Consider the following 26,165-nt stretch of genomic DNA (forward strand, 5'->3'; position numbering starts at 1 on the left):
AGCCAGAGAACCACGCTAGGCGGATTGATCGCCTTTGGCGGGCCGAGCCTTCCCGCCTGGGAGGGCGGCCGAGTTAGGGCCCGTTTGTGTGGCAGAGCCCGTGCCCGCCCTGCAGTGTGGCCCCTGCTGTTCACCGTCAGGCGGCATGTCTGGCCAGCCTGAGAGCCAAGAGTGTCTCGGAACGATGGACGGCAAGCCCAGGACCTCCAGGGGAGTGGACACCACTCCCTCTTGTGTCAGAGCAGAAGCCGTGTTTCCTCTTCCAGCTTAGATGAATTTTGCAGAACTCTGGTGGAGTCCAATGGCCTTTTGTTCCTTCAGTCTGTCTCCTCTCTGCTTTCAGGTTTAAGGCTGGCAGAGCAGCTGGGGCGCAGAGAGGATGAAGCCAAAATTCGCCACGGTCTTGGCCTCTCCCTTTGGGCCAGCGGAAACCTGGAGGAGTCCCAGCACCAGGTGAGCAGCAACAGACAAGGGGGCCCTCCATCCTCAGAAGCAGAGGAGAGGCCCAGGAGTGAAAGAGGCTCATTGGCAGACATCCCTCAACTCTGTGGTAGATTTCTTGAGGGTCCCCTTAAGTACTCTGGGGTTCCCCCTCATCTGCCAGTAACATCCATGTTTCACTACAGGGACAAATGACAACTGGATTTTGGGTCTTTGCACATTTTTAGTAGAGGCAGGGGTAATGACCATCTCCCATTTCTCTGGCACTGTAAGGGCTCCCTGTGAGGAAGGTAATGCAGGTGCCATCGTCCCCATTTTGTAGAGAAAGGGCACGTGCCCTTTTGTCATGGAGCCAGGATGGTGACTCCAAGGCCAATGCTCTTTCCCCGGTGCATCCGCAAGAGAATGTTTAGTTTTATTTTGTCTGATGCCTCCCTCCACCTTTGGGCCCATGCACAAAGACTGCAGGAGGCCAGAGACAAGAATAACAGCTGTGTTTTAGGATTCTGACAGCATTGGAAGGGCGTTGGACTCTAGGGGTCTGGGGTGCGTGTTGTGAGAGAGCATGGGTTGACCTTTCTACCCCCTGGTAATAATATTCTCACCCTAGTTTTACCTGTCACAGTGTGTATGTGTGTTCTTGTGTGTATGCATGTGCCTGTGTGTGTGGGTGTGTGTGTGTAGGAGGCAGGGAGGGAGCGCAGAGTCCTTGGTGCCTTTGCAGGGTCAGGAGCAGGGTAGGAAGGAGAGCGGCCATTAGGGGACTCTGCGCTCCTCTCCTCCAGCTCTGCTGCTCTGGGGTTCTCCAAATCAGGAACGTATCTAGAATTTAGAACAAAGATGGGGGTGCTATGTGTTTATGCGGACTTATGTGTCAAGCTGCTTGACACCAGGTTTTCACCATCTATTTTCAGATCTAGTGAATGTATCACAGGCAGATCTGAAGCCAAAACATTATCGCAAACATCTGTTACTTGGGTACACACAGTCAGAGGTCTCAGCCGAGTACCAGACTCACCAGAGTTTGTTACTGGCTTTGTCAAGAAACTGGAGTTGTGGCTTGCCAAGGAAAGGCTCCCTAAGCTAGAGACTCTGGACTTGGCCTCTGACTCCAAGGATTAGCTCCCGGGACTGGAAAGAATGTTGGATTTGGGATCAAGGGGCCCAGGCCTGAAACTGAGCTCTGCCGAGAGCTAAGTCTTTGTGTCACCTTGGGCAAGTCACTGCTCTTTCCCATCCACACAGACCCCTGACCCACACACACACTGTGGCCTTGGCCAGGGAGCAGTGTGTGCGCTGGGTCTCTCCTCCTCCTCCTCCTCCCCCAGAGCCCCAGAGCCCGGGTGTCTCCTGCACAGTCAGTGGAGCAGCTGCCGCTCAAGAGTGTGTCTGCTGTTTGGCCATGGTGGGGGACTTTCACCCACCCTTCCCCTCAGGAGGGAAAGTGTCTTGTCCCAGATGACCCGGGGAGGAGGGCAGGAAGCCCGGTGTTAAGGCCAGGGCTCCTCCTGCCTCCACATGCTATTCCCCTCTGTGTTGGGAGGGGGAGACCTTCTGTACATAGAGGAATAAGGGACGATAAGAGAAGGGCACCTGGACATGTTGTTCTCAAGTTTCCGTCAGAGCTGACCCTGGGGCACAGCTGATTCCTCTTAGACCTTCCTCGAGTCCATTCCCTACAGTCAAGCAAGCAAACATGGATGACTGCACTGTGCAGAGCAGCGTGCCAGGCAGTGGGGATACAGAAGACAGTCACCCTCCAGACGCTCACATCCTATTGACAGAGACAACATGTGCCTTGATATGTTTATGCTGACAATGTTCAATAGGAAATGCTCTTCTAGAACTCCACTGGCCGTGAACTCAGCTTTTCTTAGTGTCACCCATTTAACAAAGTGTGGTTCAAGGGCCACAAAGCCTAGTCTGAAAATAATGGTTCCTTCTTCTAGGCGGGCCTCATGCCCCACTGTGGGCACATACCAGCTGTGACTGAGGGCGAGGGATTAAGCCCTCGGTGCCCTGGGCAACTCCCTGAGACTGTACACGGCAGAGAACGTGTTGACTTGCATTGGGAGACAAGCGTGTGTCTCTCTCTGTAGCTCTTTTTGCCAATAAAGCTGCTAGTGCACTAAAAATATGTCCACTACCATCTCCCTTTGTGGCCACTGGTGGCCATCTTGTGGTGACAAGCCATGCTGTGCTTAGGCAAACTTGTTCTGAGACAGCCAAGACAGCTTGTGGCTGGCCTTCCCAACAGAGCTGGCATACCCTCTGCCATCCCTGTGGAGAGCCCCGGGGCACTTCTGCACCACTGCTGAAGAGCCACCCACTTGAATTGTATGGAGACCAATTAAGCTCCTTCTCTGTGCCAAGTGCAGAGAGAGAGAGACAAGAACAAAACATTGCCTGCCCTCAACCAGCTTAGATTGTACTTGGGGGAGACTATGGGGACCCAGATACATCAGCACAGGTCTTCAGCATGGACAGGCATCGCTGCCCTGCTATCTGTGAGAACGAGATGATGCTCTCGTTCCTTCTGTGAGTCATTTATAGAAGGACACGGGGGGGGGGGGGGGCAAGAATCACACCGTGCCACTAGGACCCGTTCCACTGAGATGGTGGTGATTCAGTCTTAGAGAGCATTTAAAGGTACACAAAGTGCTTTCTCTAGAGTAACACTGTAAGGCTGGGAGTACAAGTATTCTGTTAATCATTCAAATGCAGAGACTGAGGCTCCCAGAGGAGAATAACTTGATCAGGGTCACACAGGGAAGATTCTAGCCAGGATTCAAACCCAAGCCTCCACAGCTCTTTCTATTTTGGATGCACCAAATTGCCTCTTCACTTACCTGCAGGTCACTCGGGCATTGGATAGTTTCAGTTAAGCCAGTGCAAGCTAGAACCCACAGGTAGAGAAGTTTGTCCATCTATGCACCCACCTACTCATCTGTCTGTCCATCCATCTTTGTCTCTGTCTCCATCCATATCCATCTGTCTGTCCGTCCATCTTTGTCTCTGTCTCCATCCATATCCATCTGTCTGTCCGTCCATCCATCCATCATCCATCCCTTCACTCATTTGTTTCATGAATAGCTGGGGCAGCATACAGTTAATGCAGAAGGTGTCATTCAGAGATTTCACTGGGCTCAGAACTTTGAGAGGCCATGTGATAGAGTCAGGAGATGACTGGTGTGTGGCGCAGGGTGTCCTGTGTTCCAATTCACACCTCTATCTGTGGAAGCTAAGCCAAAGCAGTTCACCACTCTGAGCCTCCTCTGTGGAGTGAAGGAGTTGGCCCTTGTGGTGTCTGAGTTCCCTTTGAGCTCCAGAAATCTCTCTCTTCTTGTGCCTAAGTGTGGGCGGTCCACAGTGGGAACAACCACAACAATCAGAGTTGATGTGTGCAGGGGGCTTCTACATGTTGACCCAGAGGCAGCCCAGCAGGCCCCTGTCAAAGCCTTTTCGCTTTTCCTGTACACACAAATCCTACCAATGTGTGGGTCTGGCAGCCCAGACCCAGGCAGGTTTGAAACAGCAGAGCAGAACCGTGAGTCAGATAAGTGACATAATAAGTGACAGATAAGGGGACAGCTCAAGGCAGGCATGTGGATAGGAACAGGAGGTGACTCCATGAGGAGCAGCCAGTGGTCACTCGGCGTGGTGGTGAGCCAGGCTCTGGCCTCCACAGCCCCCAAGGGCATCCCAGGACACAAACTGATGGATGTTCAGAATGATGTGTCTGCGCCATCTGAATGAACTACTGGAGATCAGAGATGCGTGATGTTCAAAGTCACAGGGCTGTGGCCCAAAGTGGGCCCACACTGTATTTGTCTGAAAGGTTCAGTCACATGGGGCAGCCCATTCTTCGTGCTGGCCCAGTGAGGTGTCTTTGTGAAATGGGGTCATGTCCAGGACCCCAAAGCTCACTGGGAAGCAGGTCCAGGCTGCTGCTCCGCAGGACAGCTGAGGACACAGCTCCAGGGCCCTTGGCTCAGGGTCCTGGGCTGGCTCCCTCAGGCCACCCCCCTGGCTGCCACTGCCTCGTCTGCCTGCATAGGGGCAGGCCATGAGTGGGGCTAGCCCCAGACCCTTTGCCCTGGCTGGTCCCTGGCAGGGTTCTGGGCACAGGCTTGGGGGGAGTTGTCACCCTCTGCCTCTCTTTCCCTGTAGCTCTACAGAGCATCGGCCTTGTTTGAAACGATCCGGCACGAGGTGCAGCTAAGCACCGACTACAAGCTGTCACTGTTTGACCTGCAGACGTCGTCGTACCAGGCCTTGCAGCGGGTGCTGGTCAGTCTAGGTGAGAGAGAAGCTTCTGTTGGGGCTCATCCGAATGGGCCTCTGGGACCTTCACAGAGATTGTGTAAAGAAATAATTGAATCTTGGCATGGGAGAGCCAAGGGACCATCTAAAATTGGAGGCCCTTAAGGGTCCCCTCTGGTCCCACATGCCCCTTTTACAAAGAAGCCAGCTGACACCGGGAGAGATTAAGGGAAAACACTTGACCCCCAGGTCAAATGGCAAGGTCAAAATTTGAACCCAGGGCTTCTCTGTCCTGGCTCGTGAGATTCATCTTCCCCTGGTGCAGAAACCATGGGAGTCGTCCTTGTCTTGATGTCTAAAGTAGGCTACAGTGGGCATTGCCAGGAGCCACCCTGATGTGACTTACCCAGGGTCTGTGTCCCTTGGAGCCTCCCATCCCTGTGGTCTATGTGGTCTGTCTGTAACTTGCTCCAAGAGAGCACTGGGCTCCCTCCTGCCCTTTGGAGGGGACTGTAAATGTAAACACCTGTGTTCCTCTCCCTGTTAATGACAGCAGAATTTTTGAAAAGTGTATTTATTAGATACCCGGATAGATCACCTGTTCAGCAGAGCCTCGCAGTGCCTTCTGGTGCTGGATCCCGAGGCAGAGAACCCGGGGGGAGGAAGAGACAAAAGGCCAGGCTGGGCCTCCCCTCTGCCCGGCCAGCACATTGTCCTCAGCGGGCCCAGCCGCCTTCTTACACCTGTTCTCTGCCCCTCCACTCCAGGCCATCATGATGAAGCCCTGGCCGTGGCAGAGAGGGGCCGGACCAGGGCGTTTGCCGATCTTCTGGTGGAGCGCCAGACGGGCCAGCAGGACTCTGACCCTTACTCACCAGTGACCATTGAGCAGATCTTGGAGGTGGTGAATGGCCAACGGGGGCTAGTCCTCTACTACTCCCTGGCTGCAGGCTACCTGTACAGCTGGCTGCTGGCCCCTGGGGCAGGTAAGATCTCTCCCACTGCCTTGGGCGGTCAGGGCACCACACAGGTGAGGCTAAAATGATGGCAGGTGGAAGAAATTCATTAGCGTGTATCATACCCAGAAGCTGCCACGGGACTTCAGTAAAAATTCAGATCCGGGGCGTTCTTCACGTAGGGCATTCCCTTAACAAGGCGGCCCAACTTCCCCCAGAAATCTCCCCTCTGGCCTTGGAATATGGAACCATTTATCTTGGAGGACCAAGTGCAGGGAGGATTAATTTGAAGAGCAGCCCTGTTTGCAGGCAGCTGCTGTTCATTATCTAATAAAGCGATGGCTGCAAGTCTTGGTGAGTTCTTTCTGGATATAATTTAATAATTGTGACCCTTCACCACGACAGCGAGAGAGTCTAAACCGATAAGGGAGATTCCATCAGACTTTTAAGTATAGGCTGACATTAGGAATGTCTGAGCTAGCAGTACATATTTTAACCGGTTCCATTGCTAACCCACATCCAAACCCTTAATGATTAAGTTAACATTCAATGCAAGGGTTGTGCAGCCTTACTAAATACAGAATCACTAATTAGCCTCTAGGACCGTATTTTTTGCATAATAAAATGCTGATGGCTCCCCCACATTGGAGAGACACCAAATCCAATAAGAGTTTATTGACTGGAGAAGTGGCTCTTATAATTGGGAGGCTTCTTTTGAGCGCGTGCTAGCTGTTTTCTAAAGGACCAGCAGTGAGGAAGGATTCGCAAGCTTCTCTGGGTGATTTCTGTTGGCTAAAACTAAAGGACAGTCCTGGTGGCTCCTAAGTCCCTGCGTTCTATCCCCTATTGATGCTTTCCTGGGACGGCGGATTTTTCCATCATCTTTCCCCCAGTGCTATTAAGGAGCCTCTTCCCTCTGGTCTCTTGACACTAGAAATCCCATTGGGACTCCTTTTAATACGGATCTCAGGGGACAGGCCTGACCCAGGTGATGTTACGTCAGTTTCTCCTCAAGCCAGATCTGGGAGAGCCTGAGTCAGGTTACCCCGGAGGTGTGCTGTGGGCTCTCTTTCTGTTGCTCGTTTTTGTCAGTGGGGCTCCCCATCAGACAGTCTGCTGGGTCAACCGAGGCTGACGTGTCCCACGAGTGTCCCCAGCATTCACAGTTCCTTGCTTTAATTTTGTTCACATATGTCTGTGCACCAGCCAGCCTGTTTTCTGCAGCAGCTCTGCTGATGACCACCATCTCCACTAGCCATGCAGACACTTGTGCTAGAATGCATCTTCAATCCTAGAGATGGAGATGCTCCCACCAGCAGTGCTGGTGGTAACCCATCCCTGTCTGTCCCCTTACCCCGGTGACTCAGAGCCACTGCTGCCTTTAGGGCCTCCCTGACAGAATCGCATTATTGGGCAGTGGAAGCCTGCTCTTCTCATTGGCCTTCTCTGTGGTGTGGGTACCTCTGTGGTGCATGGGCCAGCTCCCTCTCCCATCCCTTACCAGACTAGCCCACTTCCTTTTCCCTCATGAATAATCAAGTACAAGTTGAAAGGGTTGCCCAGCATCATCCCTCCCCGTGTGAATTCTGTGACTCCTTCCTCACACCCACATCACTTCTCACAAGCTGTTATAGCCTCTGTATCCAGAAATTTTCCACAACTTTGGATCACTGGGAATTGTGGGATCCTGTGATTCACAGCCCCACTGGAAAACATGAGTGTTAAAAAGATGGGCATTTTTAAAATCTGAATTTACTTCTTGACTTTTATTGATGCCTTTTGTTTTTCCCTCACACTGATTACCAATAGACCCCTCCCCAGCAAATCTAACCTGGTAACAGATTCAAAAAGAAAAGAAGGGAGAAACAGTTCAGGAGAATCTGCTGTTCCATCAGTCACGCCTAATGATATTCCACAGCCATCATTTTCCATGTCCGAAGCGGGTGAAGGGAAGGAAGGAAGGAAGGAAGGAAGGAAGGAAGGAAGGAAGGAAGGAAGGAAGGAAGGAAGGAAGGAAGGAAGGAAGGAAGGAAGGAAGGAGGGAGGGAGGAAGGGAAGGAGGGAGGAAGGGAGGGAGGGAGGAAGGAAGGAAGGAAGGAAGGAAGGAAGGAAGGAAGGAAGGAAGGAAGGAAGGAAGGAAGGAAGGAGGGAGGAAGGAAGGAGGGAGGGAGGGAGGAAGGAAGGAAGGAAGGAAGGAGGGAGGGAGGGAGGGAGGGAGGAATGGAAGGAGGGAGGGAGGGAGGGAGGAAGGAAGGAGGGAGGGAGGGAGGGAGGGAGGGAAGGAGGTTGGGAGGGAGGGAGGAAGGAAGGAAGGAGGGAGGGAGGAAGGAGGGAGGGAGGAAGGAAGGAAGGAAGGAAGGAAGGAAGGAAGGAAGGAAGGAAGGAAGGAAGGAAGGAAGGAAGGAAGGAAGGAAGGAGGGAGGAAGGAGGGAGGAGGAAGGAAGGAAGGAAGGAAGGAAGGAAGGAAGGAAGGAAGGAAGGAAGGAAGGAAGGAAGGAAGGAGGGAGGAAGGAAGGAGGGAGGGAGGGAGGAAGGGAAGGAGGGAGGGAGGGAAGGAGGTTGGGAGGGAGGGAAGGAAGGAAGGAAGGAAGGAGGGAGGGAGGGAGGGAGGGAGGAAGGAAGGAAGGAAGGAAGGAAGGAAGGAAGGAAGGAAGGAAGGAAGGAAGGAAGGAAGGAAGGAAGGAAGGAAGGAAGGAAGGAGGGAGGGAGGGAGGGAGGAAGGAAGGGAGGAAGGAAGGAAGGGAGGGAGGGAGGGAGGGAAGGAGGAAGGAAGGGAAGGAGGGAGGAAGGGAGGGAGGAAGGAAAGAAGGAAGGAGGGAGGGAGGAAGGAAGGAAAGAGGGAGGGAGGGAGGTCCATTTCTTCGACTCTTCCCTGAGGCCAAGCATGGTCAATGTAATCACGTAACATTCTGTTTGATTTGATTGTTCATTATGTTTACATTGTTGCAGTCATTGTGTGCATATTGTTTGCCTGGTTCTGCTCCATATAGATTTTTAAAAACACACATTTTGAGATGCATTCCTTTGGCCTTTTAAAATGCATCTGTTTTACTGGACTTGCCTGAAATGAGAGGTGTTGGATGTAAAAGCAGTCTTTTTGTTCACCCTTTCATATGCTGTGTGTATGCATTATCAGCAGGCATTCAGAGCGCTCTTCTGTGGGCTTATTGGAAAGGGGCTTTCTTGAGTAGGTGCAGCTGAGAAACATCTGTTCTTAAATTGATATGAGGTGGTTGTGATACCAGGTCTCTTCCAAGCATCTCTTCGGAGAGCAAACCCCATTTGTAAAGCTCTGAAGCTGATTGCCAGTCACAAAGGCTGCCCAGCGGCCCGCACCCTCTGTACTTCTGGGGAAATCTGGGGCGGTGGGGGTGGGAGGGGGGGCTTCTCTTTTTTTTCAGATGAGATAATGAATGTAGAGAACTTTGTGGAGCTGTCAGCACGTTATAAATGGCAGCCCCTCTCCCCATTCTCATGAACTTGTCACGGCCACTCGTGGTCTTTGACGGCCATCACTGCCTATGTCATGGCGGCAGTGCATTTCTTGTTGCAGGAATTCTCAAGTTTCACGAATATTATCTGGGTGACAACATGGCAGAAAACTCAAGTGACTTCCAGGAAACGAGCAGCATGATTCTCCAGACAGTCACCAGCTCTGCCCTGGAGCAGTACATCACCAGCGTTCGGGAGGCCTTGGGAGTGGATTCCTACTATACCAGGTGGGTCAAGAAATCCCTTTGCCAGGCCTCCAGCCCGGCCTACCCTTTGTAGCCAACACTGCTGAGATCAGGCTGTTGACAGGCTTCATCGAAAAAATTCTGGGTTTCTGTGGAGGGCAACTCCCAACAAATGAAATGTTGGTGGGTTGTCTGGGTCATTTTCTGTCACTTTCCCAGAGCTAGGGAAGGGTCTCAGCAGAATCAGGCATTTTCTCTGAGTCGAGTGGGTAGGTGGTTCAGCCATCACCAACAATTTAATTGCAGTGTAACCAGCTAATTAAATGGAGCTCCGTTTTCAGTTACGAGCTGACTTGGAGTGATTAGCTTTGTGCAGGAGCCGACTGAGGGCTGGGAAGAATAATTCAGCGCCAGCCATTCCAGATAAGGAATGGAGTGTGTATCTGAGTGGGGCTCGTGGTACCCTGAAGAGCCAGAGTAGCCCGTAAACCTGTTACGCCCATCAGTGTAATATGAACTGTTTCATCAAGGAACACCTATTCCTAGAAGAAACAAAACTGTGATGTTTAAAATCTTAATTGTGGTTGCCAAAAATTAAAAGGCTTCAGTACCAGTCTTTGGGCATTAAACATTTATTAGAACATACAGATATTTACAAAGAGTTCAGAAGGTTATGAAAAAGAAGTCCTACCTAGCCTAGAGTTCCAGCTTGGTTGGGTTCTTCCTGAAGTCCTCCTCCACAAGCCTGCTTTAATCAGGAACTCCTCAACGAGCCTGTCTTAATCAGGAGCCCCTTCGAAAGCTGTTTGTGGAAGCTTTTTTATAGATCTGGAACAAAGGCGGTCCTTACACACTGCTTCAAGCTGATTGGTTGGCATCATCCAAATCCATTGGTTTTGAAGGTGTTCTCAAGTTGAGTTCACAGTCTAGTTTCTGAGAACAATACCTTCTTAAGGGCTAGCCAGGTGTGATTACAATCCAGTTAACTTGAAGTAGGCTAATCAGCAGTCAATTACTCTCACTTGATTCAATCAGTCTAGATTAATCTCCAGGTGGGTCTTTGAGTATCTGCTAAATCCCATTATTTCATCACAGAACAATCGCCCCAATAATCACCAAGGGTGTGTGTGTGTGTGTGTGTGTGTGTGTGTGTGTGTGCACATGCATACATGTGTGTGAAGCTCTCCTGGGCCACCCTGGTCCCTCCCAGTTCTGTTTCGTGATGAGCTGATATGGAGAAAAGCAGTCTGTCAGATCGGCTGTTCTATTAACATGGCCTTCCCTGCGGGCCGGCAGGTCCCAGAGACCAGTGTGCAGCATCTGTTTATCTCTTGAATGATACTATTTGTAATTCTAAAAAGTCCTCGGGTACCTCTCAGGCTTCTTTAGAGATGCTGAGTTCAGGCTCTTGAGTTCAATGCCCCACAACTCATTTGTGGCACTTGTGAGGGGACAGAGAAATCTCACCTGGGAAATAAAATGCTTTTCATTATCCATAAAACCACACAATGTGAGAGCCTGAAAGGGCCTCAGAGATCACCTCATCCACATTCCTCAGCTTAGAGAGGGGGAAATGGAAGCCTCAGTAAGTTAAGTGACTTGGCCAAGGTCAACAAAGCAGCAAGTGTCAAAGTCAGGACTCACACCCCGGCCTCTGGGGCTCTGAACGTGATGGACTCTGCTGTGCTCTGCTGCCTTCCAGTTGTCCTGCAGTTTGTATAATGGGGGAGTCAGGCTTTGGTCCTGGCCACAAGTAGATCCCTCCTTCTTTCCTTTCCATTATGCTCTGAGCCTTGTTGGCCACTGCAGTAGTCTCGCCCATCCTGCATGGTCCTACAGTACCTGTATATCCCTGGCCCAAACATTTTTATACAGAGAATCTAGAAAGGTCAGAATAGAGGCAGCTTTCCCCAGAGCTGTAACAGGACTAGGGCGACTGTGACCTTTCCAGAGGGTACCCAGTTTAGAGGGTGCTGGCAATAGATGCAGCTCTTAAGTAGCACAGAAACAACAGAACTTGGCATATAGTGAGCAAGAATAATGGTTAAGGGGCAGCTAGATGGCTCAGTGGATAAAGCACTGGCCCTGGAGTCAGGAGGACCTGAGTTCAAATCTGGCCTCAGACACTTGACACTTACTAGCTGTGTGACCCTGGGCAAGTCACTTAACCCTCATTGCCCCACAAAAAAAAAAATCCTAATCTTACATGCATTAATTTTGTTTGTGCAATAGTGAGTCCTTACCCCAGTAGTTGCTATAGTCTTTGGTTATCAAATGTTATATTACTATATTCATTTTGTTCTGGTGACCTAATCTGTGCCACTAAATGACTTTTCTCTATTTTTAGCCAGCATCCAAAACTTTCAATGATTACTACTTTGAACTATAGACCAAGATTGGGTCCTGCGAGGCCCCCTTCCTTCCATTTTTTTTTTTGTTACTTTTCTTGAGAATTTTGACCTTTTAAAATTCATCCAGATGAATTTTGTTATTATACTTTTTAACTTTTAAATCCTTTGGTAGTGTTCTTTTGCTTGTCTTATTGCTATAGCTACCACTTCTAGCACTATGTTGAATAGTAGTGGTGATTAAGTGGACATCCTTGTGTTGCCCCTGATCTTATAGGAAAGGTCTCTATTTTATCTTAGTTTTGAGTAAATACAACTTATATTAAAGAAAAGCTCTTTTTAAATTGCTATGTTTTTGTGTTTAATTTTTAACTGAAATAAGCTAAAATAATGTAAAAATTCTATTTTTTCAAGAGCTTTTTATGCACCTATTAATTTGATAATGAGATTATGATTGTTTTAGTTATTAATAAGGTCTATTATAATCATAGCTTTCCTAATATTGAAACAACATTATATTCTTGGTATATGTCCTACCTGGTCCCATCGTTAAATTGTATTTATATGCTGCTATAGCTTCTTTGCTAATATTTCATTTAAAATGTTTGTGTTTGTATTCATTAGGGATACTGGCCTTTAGTTATTTGGGTTTTGGGGGGTTTTCCTCTGATTTGTTTTTCCCTGCTTTATGTAATGCAGCTATATTTGTATCATTTTAAGAATTTGATATGATCTCCCCCCGCCCCCATTTTTACAAACAGTTTATGTAATATCGAAATCAGTTGTCCTTTGAATGCTTCATAGAATATACTTTTAAATCCATCTGGTTCTAGGGTTATTTTGGGGGGGAGTTCATTTATGGCTTGTTCAATATCTTTTACTGAGATTAGTTTATTTAAATTCTTCTTGTCTTGTTATACTAATCCAAATACTTTCTATTTTGTAGATAATCATCTATTTCATTTAAATTGTGAGTTTCGTTGGCATATAATTGAGCAAAATAATTTCTAAAAATTTCCTTTATTCTTCATTTGTTGGAATTTCTCCTTTTTGTGTTTTGATACGGACAGTTTGCTTTTCCTCTCTCATTTTAAACATCAGACCAGCTAACGGCTCATCTGTTTTCCCCAAAAAATAGCTTTTCATTTTATTTGATCATGTCAGCACTTTTTTTTTCTTTCAGTCTCATATACCTTTTCTCTGATTTTCAGAGTTTCATTTCAGTGTTTGGTTGAGGTTTTTAATTAGTTAGTTTTCTAGGTTTGTTTGAATTTTTTGTTGAATAACCAATTAATTGTTCTGTTCTTTCTCTTTTTTTGCTGATAAAATGTTTAGAGATATAAATTTTACCCTCAAACTGCTTTGACCACATCCCCAGCTTTTGTTTCAATGTCTCATTATTGTCATTTTTGTTATGAAGTTTTTGGGGTTTTTTTCTGCTATGTTCTTTGATCCATGAGTTCTTTAGGATTAAGCAATTTGATTTCTGGTTAATTTGTAATAGTTTCTTCAACGATTCTTTTTATTCCTTTGAGGTTGATAAAGGATATGTTTAGTATTTCTGCTATTCTTCATTAATTTGTGAGGTTTTTATCCTTTGGCACATCATTTATTTTTGTTCCGATACCATGCACAGCTGAGAAATACACACACACACACACACACACATATACATGTATATGTATTACAAGAACATATAAAATATATTTTTATATAGGAAAATATATTTAAATTTTTCCAGCTTTTTTTCATGGCACCTTAATGTGTATGATGTGTTACTCCTAGAGTTGTATGGAGCACTAGACCTTGAATAAAGAAGACCTGAGTTCAAATCCAGCCTCAGTCACTCACTAGCTTTGGGACCCTGGGCAAGTCAATTAAACTCTCAGTTTCTCAACTGTAAAATGAAGCACAACCTCCCCCCCCCCCAAGGTTGTTGTGAGGATCAAATGAGATAATATTTGTAAAGTGCTTAGCATAGTGCCTGGTACATGGTAGGTGTTTTTAAATGCTTGTTTCCTTCCTTCCTTTTGTTTCCATTCCATAATTACCAGAGATCTATAATATCTCTCTTTTCTAAAATTCTGTTCAGATTCTAAACTTTTTTCTTGTTTATCTTTTGGTCAGATTTGTCCAGGCCCAAAGAAGGGTGCATTTAGATGTTCAAATATTAGTTTTGCTGTCTATTTCTTCCTAGAAAGTGATTTGACTTTTCCTTTAAGTATTTAGATGCAATGCCTTCTGGTTAATACAGATGAAATATTGGTATTACTTCATTGTCCATGGTGCTTTAAGCATAATATGGTTTCCCTGTTTATCTTTTAATCCAGTCTTGCTTTTCCTGTTGCTGTCTCTGAAATCATGATTGTTCTCCCTGCCATTTTTTTTTTTTTTTTGCGGGGCAATGGGGGTTAAGTGACTTGCCCAGGGTCACACAGCTAGTAAGTGTCAAGTGTCTGAGGCCAGACTTGAACTCAGGTACTTCTGAATCCAGGGCCGGTGCTTTATCCACTGCGCCACCTAGCCACCCCCCTCCCTGCCATTTTTAATTCATCTGAAGTGTATCCGCTTTTGACCAAGCTCCTTATTATAACTCTATCAGTTTTTCTGTTTTGAGTATATTTCTTATTAACAACTTAATGTTGAATTTTATTTTTCTGAAACATTTTTTTTTCTCCTCCAATTTATCAGTGAGCTCATCCCATTCATGTTCAGTTATGATTGTTAACTGTACATTTTCCTCCATCCTATCCTTTCATACTTTTCCCTATTCTTGCTTTCCCTTATCCCTCTCTTGACAAAGAGGAAAAGGATGTTGGGAGACTGTGTGTGTGTGTGTGTGTGTGTGTGTGTGTGTGTGTGTGTGTGTTGCGCTCAGCTCTAAAGATCTGTGGCTTCCTTCCTTCCTTTCTTCTTTCCTCCCTCTTTCTTTCCCTCCTTCCTACCCTCCTCCCTTCCTCCCTCCCTCCTTCCTCCCTCCCCCTTTTCCTCCCTCCCCCCTTCTGTTTTCCCTTCCTCTTTATTTCTTTTTTTCCTTTCTCCCCCTTCACACTCCACCCTCTAAACATGGAATTAGTTTGCTCGTGACTAATCCCTCCCTGAATCTTTGTTCCTCTCTGCCCTCCCCCAGGCCCTGCCTGATTCCTATTGACTTGAGTGTCTTTCTATGCCAACCTATGTGTGTGTGTGAGTGGTATCAGAAAGGACTGCAGTATGTTTGTGGCTCGTCTTTTCAGCTCAGCTCCATAATTTGGATTATTTCCACATAACAATGTACAAAATAAGTTGGGAGAGCTTTCACTAAGCTTCTTAGAATGAGTCAACTCCTTAGGTAGGATCAGCATAGCTTGTGGTCTTTGTGACCTCTGAGCACAGCCTAAATCAAGGCTTCTTTTCCAATTTCCCTGCAGATTTTTTTTTGTAAAGCAAAGTTACTGAAACTTTGAGTTGCTGAAAATGATTTGTGGGGAGGTAGAGTACCACTCCACTATTCAAAGTACCATGACATGGGACAGCTAGGTGGTGCAGTGGATAGAGCACCAGCCCTGGAGTCAGGAGGACCTGAGTTCAAATGTGACCTCAGACACTTGACACTTACTAGCTGTGTGACCCTGGGCAAGTCACTTAACTCTACCTCCCCACAAAACCCCATAATTATGCCAAGATGTCTTAATTTCTAATGTGATAAATATCTATAGATATGTAACCCATACTTTAAGAAACTCTGTGGGGGACCTCATTAATTTTTTAAATATTATTTTCCCCCAATTACATGTCAACAGTATTTAACATTCATTTTTATAAGATTTTGAGTTCCAAATTTTTCTTCCTCCTTACCTTCCCTCTCCCTAAGATGGTAGACAATTTGCTATAGGATATGTGTACAATTATGTAAAACATGTTTCCATAATAGTCATAGTTGTTACAGAAGAAACAGATCAGGAGGGGGAAAAGCACCCCAAAAAAGTGAAAAAGTATGCTTCAGTCTGCATTCAAAGTCCATCAGTTCTTTATCTGGATGGTAGGTAGCATTTTCCATCATGAACCCCTTGGATCACTGTGTTGCTGAGAAGAGCTAAGTCTTTCATAGTTGATCAGCATACGATGCTGCTAATTCTGTGTACAATGTTTTCCTGGTTCTTCTCATTTTACTTTGCATCAGTTCAAGGTTTTGCTGAAATCTTCCGGCTGCATCCCCTCAATTTCCAATATTTTGCCGCCATGAAAAGGGCTGCTATGAATATTTTTGTACATATGGGTCCTGTTCCATTTTTTATGATCTCTTTGGGATACAGACCTAGTACTGGTATTGCTGGGTCAACAAAGGGTATGGCCGTAGTTCCAAATTGCTTTCCAGGATAGTTGGATCCGTTCACAACTCCATCAGCAGTGCATTAGTGCCCTAATTTTCCCATATCTTCTCCGACATTTATCATTTTCTTTATCATATTAGCCATTCTTCTAGGTGTAAGGTGGCACCCCAGAGATGCTTTAATTTGCATTTCTCCAATCAAAAGTGATTTAGAGCACTTTTTCATGTGACTATAGATAACTTTGATTTCTTCATCTGAAAACTGCCTGTCCATATCTTGGACCATTTATCAATTGGAAGGAGAATGGTTTGTATTCTTATATGTAATTTTTTTTTTAGTGAGGCAATTGGGGTTAAGTGACTTGCCCAGGGTCACACAGCTAGTAAGTGTTAAGTGTCTGAGGCCGGATTTGAACTCAGGTCCTCCTGACTCCAGGGCCGGTACTCTATCCACTGTGCCACCTAGCTGCCCCCTTGTATTCTTATAAATTGGAGTCCGTTCTCTGTATATTTGAGAAATGAAGCCTTTATCAGAGACACCTGCTATAAAGATTGTTTCCCAGCTTTCTGTTTTCCTTCTAACCTTGGTTGCATTGGTTTTGTTTGTGTTTTTTAATTTATTATAATCAAAATTATCTATTTTACATTTCATGGAGCTCGCTCTCTCTCTCTCTCTCTCTCTCCCCCTCTCTCTCTCTCCCTCTCTCCCTCTCTCTCTCTCTCTCTCTCTCTCTCTCTCTCTCTCCCTCTCTCTCTCTCTCCCTCTCCCTCTCTCTCTCTCTCTCTCTCTCTCTCCCTCTCTCTCTCTCTCTCTCTCTCTCTCTCTCTCTCTCTCTCTCTCTCTCGTTTGGCCATAAATCCTTCCTTTCTCCATGGATCTGATAGGTGGGCTATTCCTCGATCTTCCAATTTGCTTATGATGGTACCCTTTTGTCTAAATCACATCCTCATTTTGACCTTATCTTGGTATATGGTGTGAGATGTTGGTCCATACCTCATTTGTGCCCCATTGTTTTCAGATTTTCCCAGAAATTTTTGTCAAATAGTGTGTTCTTATCCCAAAGTCTGGGGACTTTGGGTTTATCGAACACTAGAACACTGTGGTCATTGACTACTGTGACTTGTGTACCCAATCTGTTCCACTGATCCACCCCTCTATTTCTTAGCCAGGGCCAGATTGTTTTGGTGATTACTGCTCTATGGTATAGTTTGAGATCTAGTCTTGCTAGGCCACCTTCCTTTGTATTTTTTTCATTGTTTCTGTCGACATTCTTGATCTTTGTTTTCTTCTAGATGAATTTTGTTGTTATTTTCCTGGCTCTATAAAATAACTTTTTTGGTAGCTTTTGGTAGCTTTGATTGGTGTGGCACTGAATAAATAAATTAGTTTAGACAAAATTGCAATTTTTATTATATTGACTCTGCCTACTGATGAACACTTGATATTTTTCTAGTTGTTTAGATCTGACTTTATTTATGTGAAAAGTGTTTGGTAATTGTGTTCATATCGTTCCTGGGTTTATCTTGACAGGCACACTCCCAAATATTTTATGTTATTTATCATTATTTTAAATGGAATTTCTCTTTTCAATATCTTGCTGCTGGGCTTTGTTGGTCATGTAGAGAAATACTGATAATTTCTGTGGGTTTATCTTATATCCTGAAATTTTGCTAAAGTTGTTCATTATTTCAAGTAGTTTTTTAGTTGATTCTCTAAGGTTCTCTAAGTATACTATTATGTCATCTGCAAAGAGTGGTGACAGTGTTGTTTCTCCACTGCCTGTTCTAATTCCTTCCATTTCTTTTTGGTCTCTTATTGCTATAGCTAGCGTTTCTAGCACTATATGAGCTCAATAATTTTGAAGAGTATAAAGAGATTCTGAGATCAAAAAGTATGAGAATCCCTGAGCTGGATGATTCCCCAGGGTCCCTTTCATCCAGCCCTAAATCCATGATCTATGAAGCTAAGATCTGAACTGGGATCTTCTGACACAGGTCACAAGTACTCTTTCTGTTGGGTAACTTTTTCATTCCATTGTAAGTTAATTTGTCTTTTAAAAATTTTAGACTCACTGATGGGGGTTGAAACTGTGAGTGTCCTCTATTGATCTTATATCAGGTTAGAAACAGCCTTTCTTGATGAAGATTAAATGGGAGAGACTGAGCAATGCAAAGCATTGATTCTCATCTCTTTAGATGGTCACTTCACTTCAAACCATCATTTTCCTTTGAGGTTTTTTCTCTCTAATGATGTTTGGAGACACTTGAGGAGATAATTCTTAGGTTTGTGCATCTGTGGATGTCCCCAGGCTGCTCAGCCCTTAGGACCTAGCAGTTGGTAAAAATAGCCACTGTCTGTCCTGGGCTATAAACTGCCTCTCAGCCTCTGTATTAAAACGAGAGCCAAATAGAGTTCAGACCCATACTTCTGTGAGTAAGAGGAAAGATCGTCCAAAAACGGACTAAGCTCTTTCCAGGGTGAGTGGGAGAAGGATCATGTTCATAGGTGGGAATGCCGTTTTTCCTTTGACACAAGTGTGGGACTGATACCTGGAAGTCAAACAACTATTTCCTTCTTTATATTTGTTGGACCAGATGTTACCCTTGGGTTGTGTTTGGAATTCCAAGGAATAAAAATGAATTGCAGGATTTCTAGTAGACAGACACTGTGGACTAAAGCCTTTAAGCATCAGAGGCAGAGATCTGAATTATACACAGGGAAACTGAGTCTATCCACAAGCCTTTTTAAAGAAGCCACCACTGTGTGTGCCAGATCTTGCCCTCAAGTAATGCTAGAGAAAAAAGACTGACCGCAACAGCTCTGGCCCAGAAGTAAATAGAGGCTGGCGAGGGAGGCAGGGCAGGAGTTGGCATGCCTCTTTTATGGGAGAGTAAATTGCTGTTCGGAGAAATTAAGAAACATCTCCAAGACGCTTTAGTTAGTGAATGGCAGGTCCAGAGGCCAAGTAGAGTCTCGCTGTCCTCGCCATAGTGTCAGACCGCCAGCTCATCGTCACAGGGCTCTGACGCTGGAAAAGCCGAGGGAAGTCCTTAGTGGGAGTGGTCACACCCCCTTCTGACCAGGGCACTGAGGCTCTAAAGCCATCTGCCGGGCAGTCACAATTGGATGATGTCATCACTGGGCCTCGAGCCGGCCATGCGCCAGGAAGGCCCGGATGCTCCGGGGCCTTCAGTCAGGCTCCCCAAGAGCTGGCGCCAAACCTGCCTACAGAATCACCGTCAGGTCGTGAAGCATGCAGGGGCGGTTCCCTTTGGCGTGGCCCAACACAAAACTCCCAGTCAAGATGGGCTCTCAGCCCGGGGTCTGCGGGCGTGCTTTTAAAACGTTCTGATAGGGGGAGGCTAGGGGGCGCAGTGGGTAAAGCACCGGCCCTGGATTCAGGAGGACCTGAGTTCAAATTTGGCCTCAATTGACACTTACTAGCTGTGTGACCCTGGGCAAGTCACTTAACCCCCATTGCCCCGCCAAAAAAAAAACGTTCTGATAGCTGGATTTCAGTGTGCTTGACTTCCTTCGTACTCCTGTGGGTTTTAGGAATTTTAAGCTAGTATTCCGAGGAGTCCACTGGGCTGTGTGAGGGTCCAGGACCCCCTAAAATGGGAGCCCCTGCTGTAAGGCCCACAAAGCGCTTTCTCTCATTTGTTCCTTACGCTGACCCTTTAAGGAGCTCCTGGGTCCCCTTGTACAGAAGAGGAAATTGAGGCTAATCACTCAAGAAGGAAGTGTCATGGGCAGGATTCGGTCTCACCTGACTCCAAGTCTGGGGCTCCCTCCATTGCCCCTGCTGCAGCTTTCACCGGGTCCCAGCATGCTCCCTTGTTCAGGTTTGAGGAGAGGGCCTGGAGGCCAGAGGAGGGCGGGGGACGTATCCTGCAGGAAGGAGGTGGACAAAGAGGCCGCTGCTGCTCAGGCCATTGGACACCTTCTGGTCTTGGTTGCTGGCCTTTGAATGAAAGCAGGGAATGAGTCCTTGGGCCAGAGAAATGTTTCAGGTTCAGATGTTCTCCTGTACCATCTTCTCCATCTTGCGATGCAAATCTTCCAGATTAAACCCTGGCACAGGCAGACATTGGCACCATGAAAATGAAATGTTTCATCCTGCCTAGGTAGTGCTATCCAGAGGCCTCCATGAATGCATTCTGGTTGTAGGACCGTCTACTCCATGACCCCTCCCCTGCTTCTCAGTATGGAGAGGTCAGCCTGAAATGGGGTGGGGGGAGTGCGAGGATGGAAGCAGGTGAAGGGGCAGATGGGGGAAACAGGAAGGGGGAAAGCAGACAAGGGTGGGGTGGAAGTAGGCAGGGGACTCTTTGTGCCTGAGAAAAGAAAACAAGTTTAAGGAAATAGAGACCTGAGAGTGAGGGGTCAGAATTCCTGTAGATGGAGACAGAAAAAGGGGAGGAGATGAAAGAGAGAAGACTGGTAGAGAAAAGAAGATCAGCACATTTGTTATTGATCAGCTCTTGTTCCAAAAAACTCCTGCAGAATCTCTGGTTGGCATTTATTATCTATCATTTGGCATAAGTGAGTTGGAGTTTATGACAGTAATTATAGCAAGTCAGACAATAAACATTTATTAAGTGCCTACTGTGTGCTGGGCACTATGCTGAGTCCTGGGGATACAAAAAGTGCCAAAGACAGTCCCTGCCCTCAGGGAGCTTATGGTCTAATAGGGAAGACCACAAGAAAGTTGTCTATACAAAGAAGCCACATACAGGAAAAATAGGGAATGATTGACAGAGGGAAGGCACTAGAATCAAGAGTTTTCTTGTTGGAGGTGGGATTTGAATTGGGATTTGCAGAAAGCCTGGAAGCAGAGGTAAGGCGAGAGAGAGCCAGAGAGAATGCCTAGAGCCTGGAGAGGGAGGCTCTTGGGTGCAGAACAGCTAGATACTGGGGTCTCTGGATGAAAGAACGTGTTGGGGAGTGAGGTGTAAGAAGACTGGAGAGGTAGGAGGAGGCCGGGCAAGGAAGGGCCTTGAAGGCCAAACAACGTTTTGTGTTTGCTCCTGGAGGCCATGGAGAGCCACTGGAGTTTATTGAGTAGGGGGCTGACAATGCTGGACATTTGTGTTTGGTGCTTTATGATCATAAAACCCAATAACATTCTTATCTCGTTTGATTTTCACAACAGTCTTGGGATACGAGCAGCACAAATATTATGAGGGGTGTAGAACAGATGAGGTGACATAGGGTCAGAGAAATGGATGGGTTTGAACTATTGGCCAGGCCGATATTTGCCCCTGTTTCCATCTCCAGGTGCTCTGAGCGGCTGCCCAGGTACCAATGGATGGTCCAGCCTCTAATCCCTGATCTCTGCTTCACCAGCCATTTAGTCCAGGGACAGCCTGGGCTAAACTCTCTGAAGGGACTTGGGTCTGTATGCACTGCCAGTAGCCATCCTTGAGCCCTTCTGACCCACACCAGGATGGGCAAGAGGGCACTGAAGAAAGTAGAGAATGTGAACCAACTGCTCTCTGGGCTTTTCAAAGGCAGATTCAGCACCGGCACCCATTGATGCTCTGTGACCCACGCTGAAAGTGCAGCTGCTGAGGGTTTGAGAAGAAAATAAAGTGGGGTGTGTTAGGAGGGCTCTGGGGCTGAGCGGGACGGGGTTAACCCAGGATCCAAGTGTGAAGGTTGGAAAGTTTTATATCTGTAGGCCACTCTAGACTAAAGGGTTTTATCTCTCTACCCCCGTGCCCAACATACATACCACGCAGAGGCAGCTAGTTGTGCCATGGAGAGACTCCAGGTGTGGTGTCAGGAAGATCTGAGTGCAAATCCTACCTCAGACATTTAAGGGCTGTGTGACCCTGGGTAGGTATGTTGGCCTCAGTTTCCCCAAGTGTAAAATGGGGACAATAATAGCACCTTCCTCCCAGGGTTGTTGTGAAGTGCTTAGCACAGTGCCTGGCACACAGTAGGTGCTTCCTTCCTCCCCTTATAGTAGGTATTTAATCAATGTTTATTGAACAGACTTGAAAGTGATGTTATTTCTGTTTCACAAAGGCTTAGAATTCATGTTGGGTTGGGCACAGGCTATAGAATTCAGCCAAAAACTTCTCAAGGTGAGAGTTTCCTTGTAGATGGAATTCTAGGATTTTGTAATTTCCTAAGTGCCAGGACAGGCAACAGAGGTGGAGAGCAGGAGGGCGGGAAGGCTGAGCTTCCTTTCAGAGGGGAGAGTGGCTTGGTGCCGAGACGCCAGCGAGGGTCATAGCTCTGCCCCCAGGGGGCGCTGGGCAAGGACTGAGGCCTTTCTGAGCCCCTGCTTCCTCAGCAGATGATCCCTAGAAATAGGGACCACACGAGGCTTCTTGTGAAGGGCAAGGGAGACAACTGATTCTTTATTGAATATTTTATTTCCCCCCAATTACATGTAAAAAGTTGGCCATTCATTTAAATTTTTTTTAAATTACAAATTCTCTCCCTTCCTTCCTGCCCTCCCCCACTCATTGGGAAAGCACGAAATTTGCTACAGGTCATACGTGTGCAGCCAAGCAAAACCCGTCCCCCCCCCCCCCCCAGGAAAATAAAGTTTCAAAAAAGTCTGCTTCATTCTGCATTCAGACTCCATCAGTCCTTTCTGTGGAGGTGGAAAACATTTTTCCTCATAAGTCCTTTAGAATTGTCTTGGATCTTTGTATTGCTGAGAATAGCTAGGACATTCACAGTTGATCATTGTACAATATTGCTGTTACTGTGCTAATGTATATTCTCCTGGTTCTGTCTACTTCCCTTTACATTAGTTTATGTAAGTCTTTCTAGGTTTTTCTGAGAACATCCTGCCTGTCGTTTCTTAAAGCACAGTAAATTCTATCACAATCATATACCACAACTTGTTCAGCCATTCCTCAGTCGATGGGCATCCCCACAATTTCCAATTCTTTGCCACCATTAAAAGAGCAGCTATAGGGGCAACTAGGTGGCACAGTGGATAGAGCACCGGCCCTGGAGTCATGAGGACCTGAGTTCAAATCTGGCCTCAGACACGTAACACTTACTAGCTGTGTGACCCTGGGCAAGTCACTTAACCCCAATTGCCTGACTTAAAAAAAAAGAACAGCTATAAATATGTTTGTACACAGATCCTTTCTTTCCTTCACCCTTTTTTAAAACATCTTTGGGATACAAACCAAGTAGCAGTATTGCTGAATTGGATGTTGTGCATAGTTTTACAGCCCTTTGGGCATAGTTTCAAATTGCTTTCCAGAATGGTTAGATCAGTTCACAACTCTACCAACAGCATATTAGTGTTTTCCCACAACATTTGTCGTTTTCCTTTTCTGCCATATTAGCAAATCTGATAGGTGAGGTAGTGTATCTGAGTTGCTTTAATTTACATTTCTCTAATCAATAGTAATTTAGAGCATTTTTCATATAGGCTATAAATAGCTTTGATTTCTTTATCTGAAAACTGCCTATTCCTATCCTTTGGCCATTTATTAGCTGAAGAATGGCTCTTCTTTTTTTAAATTTGACTCAGTGGAGACAATGGATTTGAAAGCCCACTGAACTTTGGGAAGCTTCATAGATGTGTCAAGGTAAGCCAAGTCACTGTTCCCACTTGATTCTCCAGATGGTAACACCTGGTGTGTTACCTATAAATCACCTTGGGTGCTTGTCCTCATAGGGCCCTTGGCCCAGCCACAGAAGGCACACATGAGCAAGCAGAGATCCGCGAGAAGCAAAGTGAACCTGCCCCAGGAGTGTCAAGGGGCAGGACTCAGAGCAGGCCTTGGCACTGATGCCAAGTCCAGCGCTCAATCTGCTAAACCCAAGCTGCCTGACCAGCCAGTCAAAGATGTTTCCCAGTATACATTCTGGGTCCAGAGGAACTTATAAAGGTTCTCCCCAGTCTGCTGCCTTAAGACAAATGACATTAGAAACGTTCGATAAAACTGCTGGACATTTAAAAGCCATGTAGAGCATCTGTCACCAAGTAAGTAACTGAGCCCGTATAACAGGGAACACCTCCTTCCTCATCCTGGATTTGGTCCAGCAAGCGCTGGAAAGCAAACGAAGGGGCAAACTGTACATTTTCTACTGACAGCTTCTGTTTTGTCAAAAATATACTTTCAGGAGGCAGCTGGTGGCACAGTGGATAAAGCATTGGCCCTGGATTCAGAAGGAACTGAGTTCAAATCCAGCCTCAGACACTTGACATTTACTAGCTGTGTGACCTTGGGCAAGTCAGTCACTTAACCCTCACTGCCCCACCAAAAAAAAACCCAAACAAAAAAAAAAATACTTTCAGAGAGAAGAGCAAGCTAGATTTTAGCTATTCATGGCCCCAGCAAGGAACTAGGTCTTTGCAGGCAGCCCACTATGATCAGGGCTGGTGCACTTGTGGACACTGGTGGCCAAGCGTGATAGAGGACCCAACTCTCTCTCCTGCCCTCCCTCCCCCCCAAATAAAGATTCTCTTATGGACTGAGGACATTGGACCAGATGATCTCTTAGGTCCCTCCCAGCCCTGATATTCTTTATTCTTTGATTGTAATACTTGTATTTAATTTTTTATTTTACTTAATTATTTACTATTTAATTATATGGTTATTTGATGTTATTTAATATTCTTTTATTTTAATAACATTCTACAATTATTTATATGTTTTAAGGCCCTTGCCTTGTTCTTTGCTTTCCAGTTCTTAAATTCTGTGTTCTAAGGTCTCTCCTAGCTCTGACAATAAGAAGTGTATGATGAATTTAATAGGGTCAGAAAAAAAGTGAGAAACATGTTCCTTGGGTTTCTTAATGAGTCTGTGCTATCTAAGGTGAGTCATGAGATAGCAAAGTAACCAGCCCCTTCTTGGTTTAATTTAAAATAAGACCCTGCTTGTATCTTGGCATTTTCTGAAAACATCCTAGCCTGCTGTCTGCTTTTCTTTTTTTTTTAGTGAGGCAGTTGGGGTTAAGTGACTTGCCCAGGGTCACACAACTAGTAAGTGTTAAGTGTCTGAAGCCAGATTTGAACTCAGGTACTCCTGACTCCAGGGCCGGTGCTCTATCCACTGCACCACCTAGCTGCCCCCTGTCTGCTTTTCTTAGAAGTGATCACCTTGCCTCCATTTGACTGACCCCTTTGTGGTACAGAAGATGAACAAGTTGGGGAAGATGGTGATGCCAGTGATGGCCAGTAGGTAGAACTGACTAATAATGATCAAAGTTTGTGGTGGTTTATGCCAAAGACTGTACCGGTGACAAAGGAGAAAGGACAACAGGCTAGGGTCAGGTGCTCCGGCCAACAGTGGTAGAATCACCAAAGTTTTGTCCAATAGCCAGTGGTTCTGTGCATTAAAGAGTGAAATGACTCACCCTGTACAGAGGACTTTGCAAGACAGGGAGAGAAGGCCAGGCCTCACCCTATTGGAACTTATAGCCATGAAGTTTAAAAAGTTCAAGATACATAATTTCTGGGTAGTTTAGTGATTTTATTAACAAGAATAGCAGAGGTCAGGGCACTCTCAAATGCTAAAGACCCCTCATGGTGGCAGGCTCACAATTTATATGCCCTTGGAAGAGCTGGCATTCTTGAGGGTAGCAATCAACTCTGATTGGTTAATAATTAATGAGAGAATGAATATTATAATGAGGGGCTCAGTCTAATGAGGGTCTTGGGGGTACATGACTTGTATCACCCAAGTCTTGGTCAAAAAGACATCAATTTCCATATCACCCGTCTGACAAAAGGGAGGATCCACATTTTCCCAGACCTGTCTGAGTAAACACAATGAGCAGGAATCCTTCCAGTAGCCTATACTTAGAATTTCTTTTACTGTCTTTAATTAGATCTCTAGCCTGGGTAAGTCTTTGAGAAAGATTTCCCACACTGGAGAGAAGGCGAAAAAAAACCTCAGTCCTAATTCAATAATTAGTTATTAAATACTAGAGAGAAATAATCATTTCTTTCACAGATTGGTGGGACAGGAAGGTCAAGGGCGATATGACAAATGCATACATGTATATGTATCATATATTATGTACATGTATTATGCATAATATATACTATACATGTATAATATATACCTAATAATATAACACCAAATAAAACACAAGAGGCATGTTAGACATACAAACAAATGTTTTTAATTTCTTGTTTTTAAATAATGCAGCTTTGGTGGGAAATAGAATCATCACTGG

General features: G+C 45.9%; 1 protein-coding gene across 1 annotated transcript in view; it reads left to right on the top strand.

Moving 5' to 3' along the window:
- Window positions 1-26,165, top strand: part of TTC28 (tetratricopeptide repeat domain 28) — a 668,012-nt gene that overhangs the window by 555,396 nt on the left and 86,451 nt on the right. The window contains exons 9-12 of the mRNA XM_043977397.1: window positions 344-453; window positions 4,612-4,741; window positions 5,472-5,690; window positions 9,214-9,379. Coding sequence (XP_043833332.1) covers window positions 344-453; window positions 4,612-4,741; window positions 5,472-5,690; window positions 9,214-9,379 — 625 coding nt within the window. The remainder of the gene's footprint in view (window positions 1-343; window positions 454-4,611; window positions 4,742-5,471; window positions 5,691-9,213; window positions 9,380-26,165) is intronic.

This window comes from Dromiciops gliroides, chromosome 1, assembly GCF_019393635.1.
Source record: "Dromiciops gliroides isolate mDroGli1 chromosome 1, mDroGli1.pri, whole genome shotgun sequence".
NCBI lineage: Eukaryota > Metazoa > Chordata > Mammalia > Microbiotheria > Microbiotheriidae > Dromiciops > Dromiciops gliroides.